The sequence below is a fragment of the Hordeum vulgare genome, chromosome 3H, assembly GCF_904849725.1.
Source record: "Hordeum vulgare subsp. vulgare chromosome 3H, MorexV3_pseudomolecules_assembly, whole genome shotgun sequence".
NCBI classification, from domain to species: domain Eukaryota; kingdom Viridiplantae; phylum Streptophyta; class Magnoliopsida; order Poales; family Poaceae; genus Hordeum; species Hordeum vulgare.
Genome location: NC_058520.1, coordinates 610,212,475 through 610,231,488, shown reverse-complemented (window position 1 = coordinate 610,231,488; position 19,014 = coordinate 610,212,475). Strand labels below are relative to the sequence as shown.

General features: G+C 46.8%; 1 protein-coding gene and 2 non-coding genes across 4 annotated transcripts; all 3 read right to left on the bottom strand.

Moving 5' to 3' along the window:
- Positions 1-9,346: 9,346 nt before the first annotated feature.
- Positions 9,347-9,426, bottom strand: TRNAL-UAG. The gene has a single exon. It is a non-coding gene; the product is annotated as a tRNA-Leu (tRNA).
- Positions 9,427-15,285: 5,859 nt separating this feature from the next.
- On the bottom strand, positions 15,286-15,365 carry TRNAL-UAG. Its single transcript has one exon. It is a non-coding gene; the product is annotated as a tRNA-Leu (tRNA).
- Positions 15,366-16,076: 711 nt separating this feature from the next.
- Positions 16,077-18,868, bottom strand: LOC123445641 (vacuolar protein sorting-associated protein 55 homolog). Of its 2 annotated transcripts, none has more exons than XM_045122654.1 (5): positions 18,735-18,868; positions 17,445-17,496; positions 16,930-16,969; positions 16,763-16,847; positions 16,077-16,590 (listed from the first exon to the last, which is right to left on the bottom strand). In XM_045122654.1, the coding sequence occupies exons 2-5, from the start codon at positions 17,475-17,477 to the stop codon at positions 16,407-16,409; spliced, it is 342 nt and encodes a 113-aa protein (XP_044978589.1). In that variant the 5' UTR covers positions 17,478-17,496; positions 18,735-18,868; the 3' UTR covers positions 16,077-16,406. The 2 variants fall into 2 exon arrangements, with proteins under 2 accessions (XP_044978589.1, XP_044978588.1); XM_045122653.1 differs by lacking the exon at positions 18,735-18,868 and adding an exon at positions 17,585-18,434.
- Positions 18,869-19,014: the final 146 nt, after the last annotated feature.

The window sequence follows — 19,014 nt, the reverse complement described above, 5'->3', positions numbered from 1 at the left end:
CGGCTTTCCTGAATGGAGAGCTAAATGAGGAAATCTATATGCAACAGCCAGATGGCTTTGTGATAGAAGGTCAGGAAGGAAAGGTGTGTAAGTTGCTGAAATCTTTATATGGTCTGAGACAAGCACCTAAGCAATGGCATGAGAAGTTTAATACAACTCTGACATCTGTTGGCTTCGTTGTTAATGAAGCTGACAAATGTGTATACTATCGCCATGGTGGGGGCGAAGGAGTTATATTGTGCTTGTATGTTGATGACATACTGATATTTGGAACCAACCTCAAAGTAATTGAGGAGGTTAAGTCTTTTCTGTCTCAAAACTTTGAGATGAAGGACCCTGGGGTGGCTGATGTTATCTTGAACATCAAGCTGTTGAGAGATGATGAGGGTGGGATTACACTTCTGCAATCCCACTATGTTGATAAGATTTTGAGTCGCTTTGGATATTCAGACTGCAAAATTTGTCAAACACCATATGATCCTAGTGTGCTTATTCGAAAGTTTAAAGGCACAGCTATAGATCAATTGAGATTCTCTCAAATTATCGGTTCACTTATGTACCTAGCTAGCGCAACGAGGCCTGACATCGCGTTTGATGTGAGCAAACTTAGCCGGTTTGTTGCAAACCCGGGCGATGTTCATTGGCGTGTTGTTGAAAGAATTATGCGCTACTTGAAAGGTACTGTCAACCACGGGCTTCACTATACGGGATTCCCATCGGTACTTGAAGGGCATAGTGATGCGAATTGGATCTCTGATGCTGATGAGATGAAGGCCACTACTGGGTATATGTTTACTCTTGGGGGTGGTGTTGTTTCCTGGAAGTCTTGCAAGCAAACGATCTTAACAAGATCGACAATGGAAGCAGAATTAACAGCATTAGACACGTCTGGTGTCGAAGCAGAATTTCTTCGAGATCTTTTGATGGACTTACGTGTGGTTGAGAAGCCGGTTCCGGCTATCCTTATGAACTGCGATAATCAGACGGTTATTGTTAAAGTGAAGAGTTCAAAGGACAATATGAAGTCCAACAAACATATAAGAATGAGATTGAAGTATGTCAGACGTTTGAGAAACTCCGGAGTGATAGCGTTGGATTATATCCAAACGGCTAAGAATCTGGCAGATCCCTTTACTAAAGGGCTATCACGTGTTGTGATAGATAGTGCATCGAGGGAGATGGGTATGAGACCCACATGAGTTGCCATGGTAGTAACCCAACCTATATGATCGGAGATCCCGTGAAGTAGGACCTGGGAAAACAAGTCAGTGGTGAACTGAGGAGAGTAACTTTACTAACCCACTCCGTTGGAGATGCAATACTCTCGGACATTGTATGGTAGGATGACTACTGTCTTAATGTGTTCTAAAGCTTATATGTAAGCAAGATGCTGTCCTACAGAGCGATCTTTGGAGGAACACACCTATATGAGCTTGACTGCTGGTCACAGTCTATGAGGTTTGGGTGATCTCTAGTAAACTCATGAATAGGCCAGGAGTGTGACTAATATGCTCCACCCGAGGGGTCACCTTCGGCAGTCTAGTACTAGTAAGACTTGTGGTGAAGCTCCTTTACGCCAAGCTGACAATTCAAGGCATAGTCCATTGTTCAGTTGTAAAGGAGTGTAGCTACTTGTTCTAGGTGAAGCTCAACCTTAATAGGTCTTCACTGAAATGCTGGTATATTAAAACAGTGATTGGAACGAGGGAACACGATGTGCCCTTGAGATCTGGTGGGGGATTGTTGAAATTTGGAGGTGGGCTTTAGGCCCATTAGTGAATTTCAGAAAAATCTCCAAGGGCCCATGTAGGTGGTGGCATGACAAGGTGGTGGGAGTTCAGTCCCACCCCGCTAGTGGAGGAGAGTTTGGACCCCTTTATAATGGTCTATCTTCCACATGCTATTGGAGAGTGAGAAGAGAAGGTGCCCTCGCGCACTCCTCCTCCGCCGCCCGCCTCGCCACGCCTCGACGCGTCGCGCCGTGCCGCGGGAATGAGCCGAGCCGAGCTCATACCTACGCGCTTATTTTTGCCGGTCAGGAACGGAGAATACGTAACGGACAAGGCACGATCCGAGACGTCGGATCGTGGCTGTTACCGACACGGACGTGGGTTCGGCCCACGTCTCTCCACCCAGCCGCCTTTATAAGCACGCGATCGCCTACCCTAGCCGTCACGAGAATCAGATCACATCTGCCTCTTACCGCGTACACGGTCGACGGGAGAGCAGGCCTCCGAAACCTCGCCTCTCCGGTTCCTGTACGGGAGAGGGGCGATTAGGTTTTTGGGGAGCGATCACGCGACTGCTCGCCTCCGTCCGTCTGCTTCGTCTACGTCCGCGTCGCCCTCGTCATCGCCATGTCTTCACCAAGCGAAGCTGACCGTCTCCGCGAGGAAGCCGAGAAGAAGACGGCTGAGGATACTGCCGCCGCCGCTGCTGCTACGGCCAACTGGCCGATTGGAGGGTATGACTCGTTTATCCTCATGTTCGTATTTATCCTAGCAGTACTACTTGTTTGCATAGATGTATCCACTATATCCGTAGTATGTGCTAGGTTAGCTCAAGATCAGTATGCCATTAGTCTAGTCAATGCCATGCTAGTTATTATTTCGTGGATTAATATAGTCGGAAAATTGCCTATTTACTCAACAATCCAAAAACCTAATGTCTGTAGGAATTTTTCGAGTAACGGTTTTGCTGCTGCACTGAAACCGGATAAGTTTACCGGTACTTTTTTCAAGCGTTGGCAAACGAGAACCACCTTATGGCTCACGGCTATGAACGTGTTCTGGGTAGCCGGTGTCACTCCTACGGAAACTATCACTCCTGAACAGGAGAAGATGTTTAAGGAGGCCACCGTCCTATTCCTTGGAGCAGTCATTAGCGTGATCGGAGATAAGCTGGTTGATGCATATTTACATATGCATGTTGCCAAGGACTTGTGGGAGGCGCTCGAATCTAAATTCGGGGCCACCGATGCTGGGAGTGAGATGTATGTTATGGAGCAGTTCCACGATTACAATATGGTTGACAACCGTTCTGTATTGGAACAAGCTCATGAGATAATATGCATAGCTAAGGAACTTGAGGTTCTTAAGTGCAATTTGCCGGGCAAGTTTGTCGCGGGCTGTATAATTGCTAAGCTCCCTAATTCCTGGAGGAACTTTGCTACTACTCTGAAACATCAGAGGCGTGAGTTCTCAGTAGAGGACATCATCGGCCATATGAGTGTTGAGCAGAACTCGAGAGCAAAGGACTCCAATGGAAAAGCGGTGGAAAGCTCTTCTGCTGCCAATATGGTACATCAGAGGAACTTCAATTCTCACAAGCCCAAGGGAAAGAACTCTGTCCAACAGAATACCGACTTCAAGAAGAAGGGGAAGAAGCCCTTCAAGAAGAATAAGAAGGGAGATGGCTGCTATACTTGTGGTTCAGAGGAACATTGGGCGAACAAATGCCCAAACAAGTACAAGAAGCCGGCGCAGGACTCCAAGTCTGCAAACATGATTGTGGGCAACAATGAAAGTGGTGCATCTGGGTACGGTAATTTACTTACTGTATTTACAGTTTGTCAGTCCACCGATTGGTGGGTGGACACGGGTGCAAATATTCATGTGTGTGCTGACTTATCATTGTTCTCTTCTTATCAGGCCACCGGTCGCGGGTCCGTATTGATGGGGAATGGCGCGAGTGCTTCTGTTCTTGGTGTTGGCACGGTCGATCTGAAGTTTACTTCGGGAAGGATCGTGCAGCTGAAGAACGTGCAGCATGTCCCCGCCATCAAGAAGAATCTCGTTAGTGGCTCCCTTCTGTGTAGAGAAGGGTTTAAGTTGGTGTTCGAGTCTAATAAAGTAGTAGTTACGAAATATGGACTTTTCGTTGGAAAAGGTTATGAATGCGGAGGTCTGTTCCGCCTTTCTCTAGCAGATTTTTGTAATGAAGTCGTGAACAATATTCATTCGAGTGTTAATGAATCTGAAGTTTGGTATTCACGTCTTTGTCACATAAGTTTCGGTGTTATGTCGCGGCTAGCAAAACTGAATTTAATCCCAACTTTCACTTTAGCCAAAGGTTCTAACTGCCACTCGTGTGTGCAAGCAAAGCAACCTCGCAAACCTCACAAGGCTGCAGAGGAGAGACACTTGGCACCATTAGAACTCATACATTCTGATCTTTGTGAGATGAATGGTGTGTTGACTAAAGGTGGAAAGAAATACTTCATGACATTGATAGATGATTCCACTAGATTTTGCTATGTGTATCTGTTAAATACTAAAGATGAGGCTCTACACTACTTTAAAATCTATAAGGCAGAAGTTGAGAATCAACTTGAAAAGAAAATTAAACGAGTTCGGTCTATTCGTGGTGGAGAGTAATTCTCAAACGAATTTGATTCATTTTGTGCGGAACACGGCATTATTCATGAGAGGACGCCTCCCTATTCACCCCAGTCAAACGGGGTTGTCGAGCGGAAAAACCGTACTCTAACTGATTTGGTTAACGCCATGTTAGATACATCGGGTTTATCCAAGGCATGGTGGGGGGAGGCTATATTGACCGCGTGTCATGCCCTGAATAAAGTTCCTACAAAAGATAATGAGGTCACTCCCTACGAGGAGTGGTCGAAGAGAAGGACGACACTCTCGTACTTACGTACTTGGGGTTGCTTGGCGAAAGTCAATGTACCGATCCCCAAGAAGCGTAAGCTTGGACCAAAGACTGTGGATTGCGTTAATTTGGGATACGCTAAGAATAGCGTAGGCTATAGATTTCTAGTAGTGAAATCTGAGGTACCTGACGTGAAGGTCGGTACAATAATGGAGTCGAGGGATGTTACATTCTTTGAGGATATATTTCCCATGAGACATATGCAAAGCACTTCTAGACAGGAATCTGAGATAACTCCTGAGCCTGCCATTCCTATGGAATATTATGAACAAACACATGATGAAAATCCTGAGGAGGATGACGAGGAAGCCCGTGGTAGGGGCAAGAGACAAAGGACTGCAAAGACCTTTGGTGATGATTTCTTCGTATACCTCGTGGATGATAATCCCACTTCTATTTCAGAAGCGTATGCTTCTCCAGATGCTGATTACTGGAAAGCTGCGGTCCGTAGCGAGATGGATTCCATCATGGCTAACGGGACATGGGAAATCACTGATCGTCCCTATGGTTGCAAACCATTGGGATGCAAGTGGGTGTTCAAAAAGAAGCTTAGGCCCGATGGTACGATTGAAAAGTACAAGGCTAGGCTTGTGGCCAAGGGCTATGCCCAGAAAGAAGAGGAAGATTTCTTCGATACTTATTCACCTGTGGCTAGACTGACCACCATTAGAGTACTACTCTCATTGGCGGCCTCTCATGGTCTTCTCGTTCATCAAATGGACGTTAAGACGGCTTTCCTGAATGGAGAGCTAAATGAGGAAATCTATATGCAACAGCCAGATGGCTTTGTGATAGAAGGTCAGGAAGGAAAGGTGTGTAAGTTGCTGAAATCTTTATATGGTCTGAGACAAGCACCTAAGCAATGGCATGAGAAGTTTAATACAACTCTGACATCTGTTGGCTTCGTTGTTAATGAAGCTGACAAATGTGTATACTATCGCCATGGTGGGGGCGAAGGAGTTATATTGTGCTTGTATGTTGATGACATACTGATATTTGGAACCAACCTCAAAGTAATTGAGGAGGTTAAGTCTTTTCTGTCTCAAAACTTTGAGATGAAGGACCCTGGGGTGGCTGATGTTATCTTGAACATCAAGCTGTTGAGAGATGATGAGGGTGGGATTACACTTCTGCAATCCCACTATGTTGATAAGATTTTGAGTCGCTTTGGATATTCAGACTGCAAAATTTGTCAAACACCATATGATCCTAGTGTTCTTATTCGAAAGTTTAAAGGCACAGCTATAGATCAATTGAGATTCTCTCAAATTATCGGTTCACTTATGTACCTAGCTAGCGCAACGAGGCCTGACATCGCGTTTGATGTGAGCAAACTTAGCCGGTTTGTTGCAAACCCGGGCGATGTTCATTGGCGTGTTGTTGAAAGAATTATGCGCTACTTGAAAGGTACTGTCAACCACGGGCTTCACTATACGGGATTCCCATCGGTACTTGAAGGGTATAGTGATGCGAATTGGATCTCTGATGCTGATGAGATGAAGGCCACTACTGGGTATATGTTTACTCTTGGGGGTGGTGCTGTTTCCTGGAAGTCTTGCAAGCAAACGATCTTAACAAGATCGACAATGGAAGCAGAATTAACAGCATTAGACACATCTGGTGTCGAAGCAGAATTTCTTCGAGATCTTTTGATGGACTTACCTGTGGTTGAGAAGCTGGTTCCGGCTATCCTTATGAACTGCGATAATCAGACGGTTATTGTTAAAGTGAAGAGTTCAAAGGACAATATGAAGTCCAACAAACATATAAGAATGAGATTGAAGTATGTCAGACGTTTGAGAAACTCCGGAGTGATAGCGTTGGATTATATCCAAACGGCTAAGAATCTGGCAGATCCCTTTACTAAAGGGCTATCACGTGTTGTGATAGATAGTGCATCGAGGGAGATGGGTATGAGACCCACATGAGTTGCCATGGTAGTAACCCAACCTATATGATCGGAGATCCCGTGAAGTAGGACCTGGGAAAACAAGTCAGTGGTGAACTGAGGAGAGTAACTTTACTAACCCACTCCGTTGGAGATGCAATACTCTCGGATATTGTATGGTAGGATGACTACTGTCTTAATGTGTTCTAAAGCTTATATGTAAGCAAGATGCTGTCCTACAGAGCGATCTTTGGAGGAACACACCTATATGAGCTTGACTGCTGGTCACAGTCTATGAGGTTTGGGTGATCTCTAGTAAACTCATGAATAGGCCAGGAGTGTGACTAATATGCTCCACCCGAGGGGTCACCTTCGGCAGTCTAGTACTAGTAAGACTTGTGGTGAAGCTCCTTTACGCCAAGCTGACAATTCAAGGCATAGTCCATTGTTCAGTTGTAAAGGAGTGTAGCTACTTGTTCTAGGTGAAGCTCAACCTTAATAGGTCTTCACTGAAATGCTGGTATATTAAAACAGTGATTGGAACGAGGGAACACGATGTGCCCTTGAGATCTGGTGGGGGATTGTTGAAATTTGGAGGTGGGCTTTAGGCCCATTAGAGAATTTCAGAAAAATCTCCAAGGGCCCATGTAGGTGGTGGCATGACAAGGTGGTGGGAGTTTAGTCCCACCCCGCTAGTGGAGGAGAGTTTGGACCCCTTTATAAAGGTCTCTCTTCCACATGCTATTGGAGAGTGAGAAGAGAAGGTGCCCTCGCGCACTCCTCCTCCGCCGCCTCGCCGCGCCGCGCCGAGGGAATGAGCCGAGGCGAGCTCATACCTACGCGCTTATTTTTGCCGGTCAGGAACGGAGAATACGTAACGGACAAGGCACGATCCGAGACGTCGGATCGTGGCTGTTACCGACTCGGACGTGGGTTCGGCCCACGTCTCTCCACCCAGCCGCCTTTATAAGCACGTGATCGCCTACCCTAGCCGTCACGAGAATCAGATCACATCTGCCTCACGCGTTCGTTCCTTGAACTGCTGCTGCCGCCGGCGACTCCGTCCCGTTTACCGCGTACACGGTCGACGGGAGAGCAGGCCTCCGAAACCTCGCCTCTCCGGTTCCTGTACGGGAGAGGGGCGATTAGGTTTTTGGGGAGCGATCACGCGACTGCTCGCCTCCGTCCGTCTGCTTCGTCTACGTCCGCGTCGCCCTTGTCATCGACATGTCTTCACCAAGCGAAGCTGACCGTCTCCGCGAGGAAGCCGAGAAGAAGACGGCTGAGGATATTGCCGCCGCCACTGCTGCTGCTACGGCCAACTGGCCGATTGAAGGGTATGACTCGTTTATCCTCATGTTCGTATTTATCCTAGCAGTACTACTTGTTTGCATAGATGTATCCACTATATGCGTAGTATGTGCTAGGTTAGCTCAAGATCAGTATGTCATTAGTCTAGTCAATGCCATGCTAGTTATTATTTCGTGGATTAATATACTCGGAAAATTGCCTATTTACTCAACACTTCTTGGCCTCAGAGTGGACTCCTCTTCCTATTGGTATAGAACACCTCATCTTCATATCACTCTTAAAAGGTGATTATGTTCATATACTTGGCTAACGCCTTCTTTTAGCCAATAAATTCTTGAACAAAGGATGGTTGTGACGGCTATCCTCTCACCACGGCCATAGGCCCATTGTACTCTGGTCTAAGGAGATGGGTTATGACCCTTCTCATCAGGATACACAACATATATTATTTAATTATTTAAAGTACTAACTAGTGCTGGAAGTGTCGCGCTGATACCTGCAAGCTCACTTTTTGGTACATTTAGTCATGCCTCATTCTTTTTTGAGAACAATTTTGCAATTTCTCCTTGCCCACCCTCGTCGTCACCACATCTCAAATGTAGGACGTCCTCCTTTGTGTTTTTCAAAGCAACATATAGTGTTGCTCGCCTTGATGAGCCACTTCCGCAATGTCTCTGCACTCTCCTGGAAGAGTTGCGCTTGCAATGACCTCTCAGAAATCCTAACCTTGTAGGAAGGACTTCATGCAGCTATGCCTATAACCATAGTTGTGACTATTGAGACTCCTCAAGCCACTCCTTGTGCTGATGATATCTGCTATCTCAACTAATTCCCATCACATCCTTTGCTTACTCCTACACTAGCGATCTTCACGGTACAAGACAATCGACAAAAATTTCCTTTCTTAGCGACTCAAAACAACGAAGACACCCATACTCACCAAAGACAACACTTCTTACTGAAGGCCCTGAGGATAGCTCATTTGGGAATGTGGTGCAAGATGAGAATGTTTTGTTAACTTGTTTAGGAATTAGGACCTTAGAAGAGTCGAGGTAGGAAAGTCACGACGCTTTCTTAGGCTGGTACAAACAGGGTTTCAAAAGTATTTTCAGATTTGGTGTTTCTTTTTCTAAAAGAAATGGTTTTAAAAGTATTTTTCAGATATTTTTCTTTTTTTTTGCTAGAAGAAATGAGCTTCGGAGTGGTGCATTATAATTTCCAGGTGCATCCTAATTTCCACTTGGTATTCATTTGATCTAAAAAATTTTTGGAGAATATGTATTCCCTTCATAAAAAGCAATTCGTATGAAATAATTGGAAGTAAAAGAAGTGGGCAGGAAAGGACGGCTATGGCATGAAGAATTTCCCTCAAAAAATCTGGAAGTGAGTAGTGCAGTTTTATGAGAGAGTCCGCCAAAATCTGTGGGACTTGCAAAAACAGAAGAAGGGACCGATGGAAATAAATAAATAAAAAAAGTATGACAGCTGTGGGGTTTGAACCCACGCCCTTTCGGACCAGAGCCTAAATCTGGCGCCTTAGACCACTCGGCCAAACTGTCTTAGTGATTAACTAGATGTATTACCCTATAAATTAGATGGTAATCATAACTTGTATCGTATTTTGTGTGTGTGTGCGAACCCTGTAGCGTTAAAGAAACTGAAATAATATTCCCGCTATGCCTTCTTTTATATACGGGTTTTTTTTTCTCGAAAAAGTGTTGCTTCCGGTATCTGGATATTTGCGTCTATCCAGTTAAAAAACCATTAATTGAGATGCTAACTGATAACTCCTCAAACTAGTGATCATGTATGTGTAGTATCACAATTTCTTTGTGTGGGGGAGCTCTCCAAATGATGAGGGTAACTACAACTGATGCGATTGATGGACAACGAGAGGTTTCTAAATTACTGATAACGGATTAGAAACTATAGATGTGATGTGCAACATCATCAGAGCAATGTGGCTCATCTGATTTAGGCGGTTTCAATGGTTAATTATGACCTTCCAGATCCGCCGCAACTTGTGTTTTTTATGTTGGTAGTACAGTAGTAGATGTGGAGTGTATATTCTATTAGTTAAGGAGTTGGCAAGGTATGCAAGATAATTTTTTTGGGGGAAGATCATGTGTACCACTGGTGCTTCTTCCTCCCTCCCTCTCTCCCAACCCTAGCCGCCTCCCCTCCCCTCCCTCCCTCCCTCCCAACCCTAGCCGCCTCCCCCTCCCCCTCCCTTCCTCGCCGCCGCCTGAGGCAGCCGTCGGGCAAGCCCGGGGTGCCAAGGATGATGGTGGCGGGGCCTAGGCTGTCCTACCTCTGCATGGGGAGCCCCGGATCTGGAGCGACGGCTCCATTGGCGAGGCACGGCAGGCTAGCAGCCGTGCGGGCGGTGGATCTGGCGTCTCGGCCGCGCGGGCGGCGGGATACGTGGTCGCTGGCGTCCGGCGGCGGCTTTTGTGGTGGCCGGTGCGCGCGATCCAGCGCCTCCCCTCCTCCCCTGTTCGGCGTGCGGGCCAGCCTGGTCGGGTCGCGCTTCCTTGGGTCGCCGGTTTTGTACAGGATGCGCTGCTGGTGGCGGGGATCTAGTTCGGGCGAAATCCCTGGTCGGCCATGGCCGACCGCGTCGATGGCGACGCTTGATGGCGTCGTTTGTTGGGGAACGTCGCATGGGAAACAAAAATTTTCCTACGCGCACGAAGACCTATCATGGCGATGTCCATCTACGAGAGGGGATGAGTGATCTACGTACCCTTGTAGATCGTACAACAGAAGCGTTAGAGAACGCGGTTGATGTAGTGGAACGTCCTCACGTCCCTCGATCCGCCCCGCGAACAATCCCGCGATCAGTCCCACGATCTAGTACCGAACGGACGGCACCTCCGCGTTCAGCACACGTACAGCTCGACGATGATCTCGGCCTTCTTGATCCAGCAAGAGAGACGGAGAGGTAGAAGAGTTCTCCGGCAGCGTGACGGCGCTCCGGAGGTTGGTGATGACCTTGTCTCAGCAGGGCTCCGCCCGAGCTCCGCAGAAACGCGATCTAGAGGAAAAACCGTGGAGGTATGTGGTCGGGCTGCCGTGGAAAAATCGTCTCAAATCAGCCCTAAAACCTCCGTATATATAGGTGGGAGGGAGGGGGGCCTTGCCTTGGGGTCCAAGGACCCTCAAGGAGTCGGCCGAGCCAAGGGGGAGGACTCTCCCCCCCCCCAAACCGAGTTGGACTAGGTTTGGTGGGAGGGAGTCCCCCTCCCTTCCCACCTCCTCCCTTTTTTTTTCCTTTTTCCTTTGATTTCTTATCCTTGGCGCATAGGCCCCTTTTGGGCTGTCCCACCAGCCCACTAAGGGCTGGTGCGCCACCCTCATGGACTATGGGCTTCCCCGGGGTGGGTTGCCCCCCCCCCCCCTGTGAACTCCCGGAACCCATTCGTCATTCCTGGTAACTCCGAAAACCTTCCGATAATCAAATGAGGTCATCCTATATATCAATTTTCGTTTCCGGACCATTCCGTAAACCCTCGTGACGTCCGTGATCTCATCCGGGACTCCGAACAACATTCGGTAACCAACCATATAACTCAAATACGCATAAAACAACGTCGAACCTTAAGTGTGCAGACCCTGCGGGTTCGAGAACTATGTAGACATGACCCGAGAGACTCCTCGGTCAATATCCAATAGCGGGACCTGGATGCCCATATTGGATCCTACATATTCTACGAAGATCTTATCGTTTGAACCTCAGTGCCAAGGATTCGTATAATCCCGTATGTCATTCCCTTTGTCCTTCGGTATGTTACTTGCCCGAGATTCGATCGTCAGTATCCGCATACCTATTTCAATCTCGTTTACCGGCAAGTCTCTTTACTCGTTCCGTAATACAAGATCCCGTAACTTACACTAAGTTACATTGCTTGCAAGGCTTGTGTGTGATGTTGTATTACCGAGTGGGCCCCGAGATACCTCTCCGTCACACGGAGTGACAAATCCCAGTCTTGATCCATACTAACTCAACTAACACCTTCGGAGATACCTGTAGAGCATCTTTATAGTCACCCAGTTACGTTGCGACGTTTGATACACACAAAGCATTCCTCCAGTGTCAGTGAGTTATATGATCTCATGGTCATAGGAATAAATACTTGACACGCAGAAAACAGTAGCAACAAAATGACACGATCAACATGCTACGTCTATTAGTTTGGGTCTAGTCCATCACGTGATTCTCCCAATGACGTGATCCAGTTATCAAGCAACAACACCTTGTTCATAATCAGAAGACACTGACTATCATCGATCAACTGGCTAGCCAACTAGAGGCATGCTAGGGACGGTGTTTTGTCTATGTATCCACACATGTAAATGAGTCTTCATTCAATACAATTATAGCATGGATAATAAACTATTATCTTGATACAGGAATTATAATAATAACTATATTTATTATTGCCTCTAGGGCATAATTCCAACATCGTTCCCCTCCTTGGAGGCGTCGGTATGGACTGATCCCCTCACTTCCCCTTCCCCTAGGTCTCTCGGGCGAAAGCCTTAACTTTGTTGGGCGTCGGCGACGCTCGCGACACCGTTCCCTTCTTGAAGGCGCCGCTTTGGGAACCTTGGGGCTGGGTGGCGCTTGTGGGTGGTGGGCGAGGACGGTGGTGCGGCCCTATCCTAGCATGGATCTCCGTCTGTTGCTTGGAGATGGACTCGCGTAGGTGGAGGTCGTCGTTTGGCGTCATGGTGGCGTCGATGGCGGAGGCACCTGCCATGGCTGGTACCTCAATGTGATCTAAAGATGGACCAGTGGAAGATGGCGGCGACGACACATGTGAGTGTGTCGGATCGGTTTGTGCCCCGAACCCGGTATGTGGCTCGATCAGGGTCTCCAGCTTTAGATGTTAGGCTTAGGTGAGAGGTCTGGGTATTTGGTCCAGCTTGCACCCCTTCATCATATGGATAGGAGTAGCAGCAGATGTTGCCAAGATGGCGGATTCAGTCATATTGTTGTACTGTTTTGTAAGGTCCTTGAGAATAATCAATAAAATGGCCGCATGCATCCCCCAGATGCAAAGGCCGATGCATGCGGCCGGGGGTCATCCTCCTTTTCTAAAAAAAATGCAAGATAATTTTGCTTCTATCAAGTTCTCTAGAGATCATACGTAAACAACCAGAAAATTGTCTCTAGAGATCACACACAAACAACCAAAAATGTTCACTGGGGATCTCACACACAACAACAAAACGGAGACACATAAGTCATAACTGAGCAAATGTGACCTCAGATGAAGGATCTAAAGTCTAAACAAAACCTTCTCACTACATTCCATTGACTTCTTAGTACCATCCTTCAAGTGTAGATTATGAATACACAAGTGGAAACAAATCAAATAAAAATGATATCAATCATCAACAAACTAGATTATATTTATATGTTTACACGGGGCAATTCAGGCAAAGATTATGCGAGGAAAAACACCGACAAGAAAAGAGGTTAATGTAAGAAAATGCCATTGCCACTACTGAATCTCGACTGTGTGTATAATACATAAACAAAGTAGTCATGGGCTTGACGCATATGCTTCTCTCGAATACAGTTTCATGTTAGCTCCCACCAAGAGAATTTCTTTCAACATCCTGACAGTTATTCTTCTCAGGTACTCATTGTGGTCTCGACTTGAGACCAGTGAAGCGCGAGATGGAGGGCTATCTCCTCCTTGTTCATTCAAGTGGCAAATTCCAAGTGGACGTTGTGATTTTTCTGGACCCGGTGGACTCCAATCTGATGCTTGACATGGCGGAGATGGCTGAAAAGGGAAGGAGATGACCAGGGGCGGAGCAGAAAGAAAACAAAGCGGGCAATGAGAGTAGCTAAGATTTGGTCCAAGATGGTGACAGGTGTGGGATTTTGTGGGGTCGGCGTGGGTCAGTCCGGCGTGGCAGATGGGTCCAGGCAGTTCCAAATATGTCCCATATATGGGCTGGAAATGGAGGTGCCAGACAACCCTGACATATGAGGTGGAAATGAGGGTCCGATTGGGTGGCCTTTGCTGTCTGGGTCGTGCCCGGGCAGTCCCAAATATGTCCCACATATGGGTTGGAAATGGGGATGCTAGACAACCCGACATATGGGGTGGAAATGATACTCTGATTGGGTGGCCTTTTCTATCTGGGCCGTGCCCAGGCAGTCCCAATTATGTCCCACATATGGGCTGGAAATGGGGATGCCAGACAGCCCGACATATGGGGTGGAAATGATGGTCCGATTGGGTGGCCTTGTCTATCTGGGTCGTGCCCGGGTAGTCCCAAATATGTCCCACATAGGGGCTGGAAATAGGGATGTGAGACAGTCCGACATATGGGGTGGAAATGATGGTCCGATCGGGTGGCCTTCTCTATTTGGGTCGTGTCCAATCAGTCCCAAATTTTTCTCACATATGGGCTGGAAATGGGGATGCCAAACAGCCCCGGCATATGGGATGAAAATGATGGTCCGATTGGGTGGCCTTTTCTATCTGGGTCATGTCCAGTCAGTCCCAAATTTGTCTCACACGTGGGTTGGAAATGGGGATGCCAAACAACCTCGGCATATGGGATGGAAATAGGAGTTTGGTTGGGTGGCCATTTTTTATGTGGGTCGTGTCTGAGTTGTCTGCCCGAACAAATAGAGGTAACTATAGGGGCCCGGTTTGAAGATGCTTTTACTCCTAGGCTAGCAACCTTCACAGTCCCAGACCGTGCTCTCGCAGAATCTTTCGTAAACATCTCTTAGTGACTCGAAACATTGCAAGAGCCATGCGCTCACGAAACACTATACCATTTTAGTGACTACGAGAGGCCTTGGAGACATAATAGAAGGAGGGAAGGAGGAAGAGAGGGTAGTATTAAGAGCCTGTTTGGGGACTGCTTCAATTCACCAAAATCGGCTTCACTTCATCAAATTCACTTTGGGGCAGTTTTATATAGAAGCTATAGCACTATCAAGAGAATACTTGACTTCCATCTAGCTCCAGCTTCAAGAATAGAAAATTTGGTTTAAAGAATCTATTTGATTAGTTGAGGGGAATGAAAATGAAGGGGTATCCACTTACTGATGGCAGTGGTGGGTAATTTTACCCCAACTCCAGCTTCTAGAATTTTTTGGGACACCCTCTCAGGCTCTAAATGTGATAAAATTTTAACATTTGGGGATCTGATTTTTTTTTTTTGCGGAAGTGGGGATCTGAAATATTTCTGATAATATATATTCCCTTCTAAAAAGTCACTTCATACGGAATGGTTGAAAGTGAAAGAAGTGGGCAGAAAGGAAGGTTATTATGGCTTGAAGAATTTCCATGGTCTAATCTAGAAATGATTGGTGCATTTTTACAAGTTCATGGATTTACAGGAGGAAAAAAAATTAAAAGCAACGTCGAAAATAAAAATATTGACAGCTGTGGGGTTTGAACCCACGCCCTTTCGGACCAGAGCCTAAATCTGGCGCCTTAGACCACTCGGCCAAACTGTCTTGGTGCTGAACTGCCGGTATTATCTAATATATTGTTTGTGACCCCAATTCGTAGCGTTGCATAGACACATTTTTTTTCTATAGTTCCGGGTGAAAATACAGTCTTACTTGCAGAGTTCCAGCATATAGATATTTTGGCCTTCATATGCTAACAGGCAACTTTTCAAAGTAGTGATCATGTATGTGTAGTACTCCTTTTCATCTTCATGAATGCGAAAAATCTGCCAATTCAAAAGAAAAAAAAAACCTGTATAGTAGTACAAAATAAGTGTTCCAACTTCCAACCCTTACTTTTGGACGAGGGAGTAGAACACAATTTCCAAATGATGTGATGCGATGTGCAGCATCACCATAGTAAATCTCACACCTTTGGAAAACATACAATGGGACGTGCAACATCACTATAGCAACGCAAGTCATCTGATTTCAGATCCGCCGCAAATTGCACTTCTTATGCCGGTAGTAGAAGCACATCTCACAAGTTTTTCTAGGTTTTGAGGAGTTGGGCAACGGATCCAAGAGACCATTGCATCTATCAAGTCCTCTAGAGACCACACACAACAATTAAAATATGTTATCTAGAGATCACACACAAAAATGCTCTCCAGATATCACACCAAAAATATGTTCTCTAAAGATCACACGACCACACACAAACAACCAAAGAATTACGGCACACATAACTGAGCAACTTTCGCTTCCAGTGCAACATCCAAACAAAACCTTGTCGCTTCATTCCATCCAATAGTTTGTACCATGCTGCAAGTGCAGATTCTGAATGCACAAGTGGCAAACCAACCATAGAAAAGACAGCTTTGCGTCTATCAACTGCGCCAGATCATATGCTTTACACGACCGGTTCAACGCGGATTACCAACTAGATTATCTCGGGTACGCGTATACATAAATACAGTGGTCAAGCGCTTGATGCGCGCTTCTTTGTACACAGTTCCACGTTAGCTCCCTCCCACCAAGGGATTTCTTTCGACATCCTAACAGACGTTCTTCTCTAGGGCACTCCTTGTGGTTTTGCGCGAGCCTTTACCACTCCTCGTCCAGGGTGGCCCTGTGGAAGCACAGCACCGTGCACACGAGGATGAAGAAGGAGGTGAACTCGATGAACATGGCCCCCGTCTCGATCAGGCCAGCGTGCCTCAGGATCGCCGGGATTGCGAGGCTTCCCATGGCAGACATGCCGGTCAGGAACTTTGCTGCTTTCATCCATCTGAAAAACGAGATGTCATGTCTGATTACAATTGTTATGGTAGCGATTAGCGAATGTGTGGATAAGCATCCTAAGTTGTGATTGCCTAATGCGTATCATGTGAGCTGTGCCGATATACGTGTTCAGTTTACTACTTCTCCAAAGGAAAGAGAGTAATCAAGTTAGAACTTACGCTCCACCCTCTCCGCTACTCAAGAACCGTGTGGATCCGTCGCCAAAGAACAGGCATGGCATTGGCACAATGATATACATGAGTGCTGCACAACAGAAGAAGCACAAGAACGTCAGTGGCAGGGACTTGCTCACGGTGATTGAGGAGGATAACAAACTAGCAGTCACCTGCTAACATAGGCCACCAGTTGTTGTACAAAGCACATGCCTGCAGCATGAAAAATAAAGAATCAGAGAACCCAGCCAGAAGTATCAACTTGGTCAAATAACAAGAGCATGGCAATCTTATGCTGCTCTATAACCTCCATATAAAATAATTACTACAGTAGGCGTGCATGTCGATACAATCAGACCAATCTTTGTGTGCATCGACTCTAAGATGATTTTTCTAGCATGTGGGGTTCCTAACAGAATAATAAGAGTAACCCTGACCAGCAACTATGTCACAATATTACTCTTTCATAAATTCCATGCCACTTTGGCACGATCACACAATGGATTGCTAGGCAGGAATAAATTGTAGAAACAAAACTTGAAATAAAACTGTCAGGTTCTCCTCAAAGTTAGTGAAACTAACAGTGAGTAAAGCAATTGCTGCCACTGTGCAAGCTTTCAGAAACCCAATTCAGTGCACAAAAGAGGCTAATGTGAGCCTTAGACATGAATGAAGAAACATTGCTTACCAGGATTTGCAAAAGAACGCTCGTGGAGAACATACACGCAAGTCCAGCGAGCCTGTAACAGAAAATTTTATTAAGATGAGACTTCAGTACTCCACCTAATGCAAAACAATAGTTAAGAGACATTCGAATAATGAGCTTACACTGTAAAGACGCACGCCAAGAGTAGGATGGCAGGGCAGCAGCATCAAGCACCAAGGAGGAAAGCAAAGTAGACAAAATAACACACAAGTTAGCCAAACACTTGAAGCAATTTGCAGGATAAGAAAGTATCAAGAACTACTGAGAGCGCAAGAATCTAATATAAATGGTGAAACTGGACAGTATCATCAGAAGGTTAGCTGCTAATTAGAGAGCATCATTTCATCAAATTGGACAAGCCAGGCTTCATTCCATACTTAATTGAACCCCTTCATTCCTGATCAAACTAGTTTCAGGAAACCCTGGTTGCTCATTGCAGACACAGAACAGAAGAGATATATCAGTTGGCTAAGGAATTTTCCGCTACGCAAAACTATGTACCCTCGGTGTATGGCTTCAGTATCAATTTCCAAGAAAGCACATCAATCTCTCAAACTTGTTACAAAGTACGCAACTCCGTCATAAGCTGGGCATCAACATATTTGCACAGAAATCTCTAGCCTAAACTGATGGCACATGACAAAACTCCATATCCTAGAACTCCAAGCATTATTGCTATAACCCACACTCTAGGCTTGATATGCATCCTATTTACAAACGTAATGCCCCAGAATTCCAAACCCGAATGCTACAACTCACACTTGCAAGGCTTCACATACATCCTGCTTACACGCTAAAATGTCGGAGTCTACGTTGTTGTCTTGGGAGGAGCCCCATACTAGGGAAGCTAAAATGTCGGAGCCCGAAAGCTAAAGCGAACCATATCCATATGCCGCAGGAGGAAAAAATTGCAGCCATGACCCCTACCCGGACGCAGCTGGACACGGCCAGAAGCGCAGGACGCAGAGGAATGACAGCCCAAATCTAAGTTGTCCCGAGAAAACCACGCTCCCCTGGACTAACTGCTGGGCCCCTTTCCCCTAAAATCCACCTCCCCGTGCGAGCCTGCCCCTGGCCGGCGCCGCACCGGAGCTCCGACCAAGCCAATGGGATTTCCCCGCGCCCCGGCCCGCCGATTCGTCGCCCCACGCCGACGACCGGCCGCCCGCCGGAACCCTAGCGGCCCGGATCCCCGCGCCGCAGCAAATCCCGAATGCGAGGATCAGCCAGACAACAGGGGCTGGGTCGGGGGGGAGAGGAGGGGTCCCTCACCTTCCACGGTCATCGCCATCTCCGGCGGAGCGAGCCTTGTCTTCCCGGCGGTCCGGCGAGCGCCTGCCTGTCGTCTCCTCCTCCTGCTTTCCTCTCCTCTCCTCTCTGACTCGGACTCCAATAACTCCTCTCACCGACCGACCGAGCCCAAGGAAACCACCGAGTTTTTTTTTTTTTTTGGAGACAAAGGAAACCACCGAGAGATACAGCGCCGGTATCGTCTCACGCTGGCAGGTGGGCCCGGCCTGGTTGGTGGGGCGGGCCCGCCTGTAAGCGGGGC

Bases quoted from the DNA above. Each gene is read 5' to 3' on its own strand.
- LOC123445641 (XM_045122654.1), bottom strand. From the start codon at position 17,477: ATGTTCTCCACGAGCGTTCTTTTGCAAATCCTG. The intron at 16,970-17,444 runs GTAAGCAATGTT...TTCATGCTGCAG, and splicing joins GCGTTCTTTTGCAAATCCTG to GCATGTGCTTTGTACAACAA. The intron at 16,591-16,762 runs GTAAGTTCTAAC...CTCGTTTTTCAG, and splicing joins AGTAGCGGAGAGGGTGGAGC to ATGGATGAAAGCAGCAAAGT.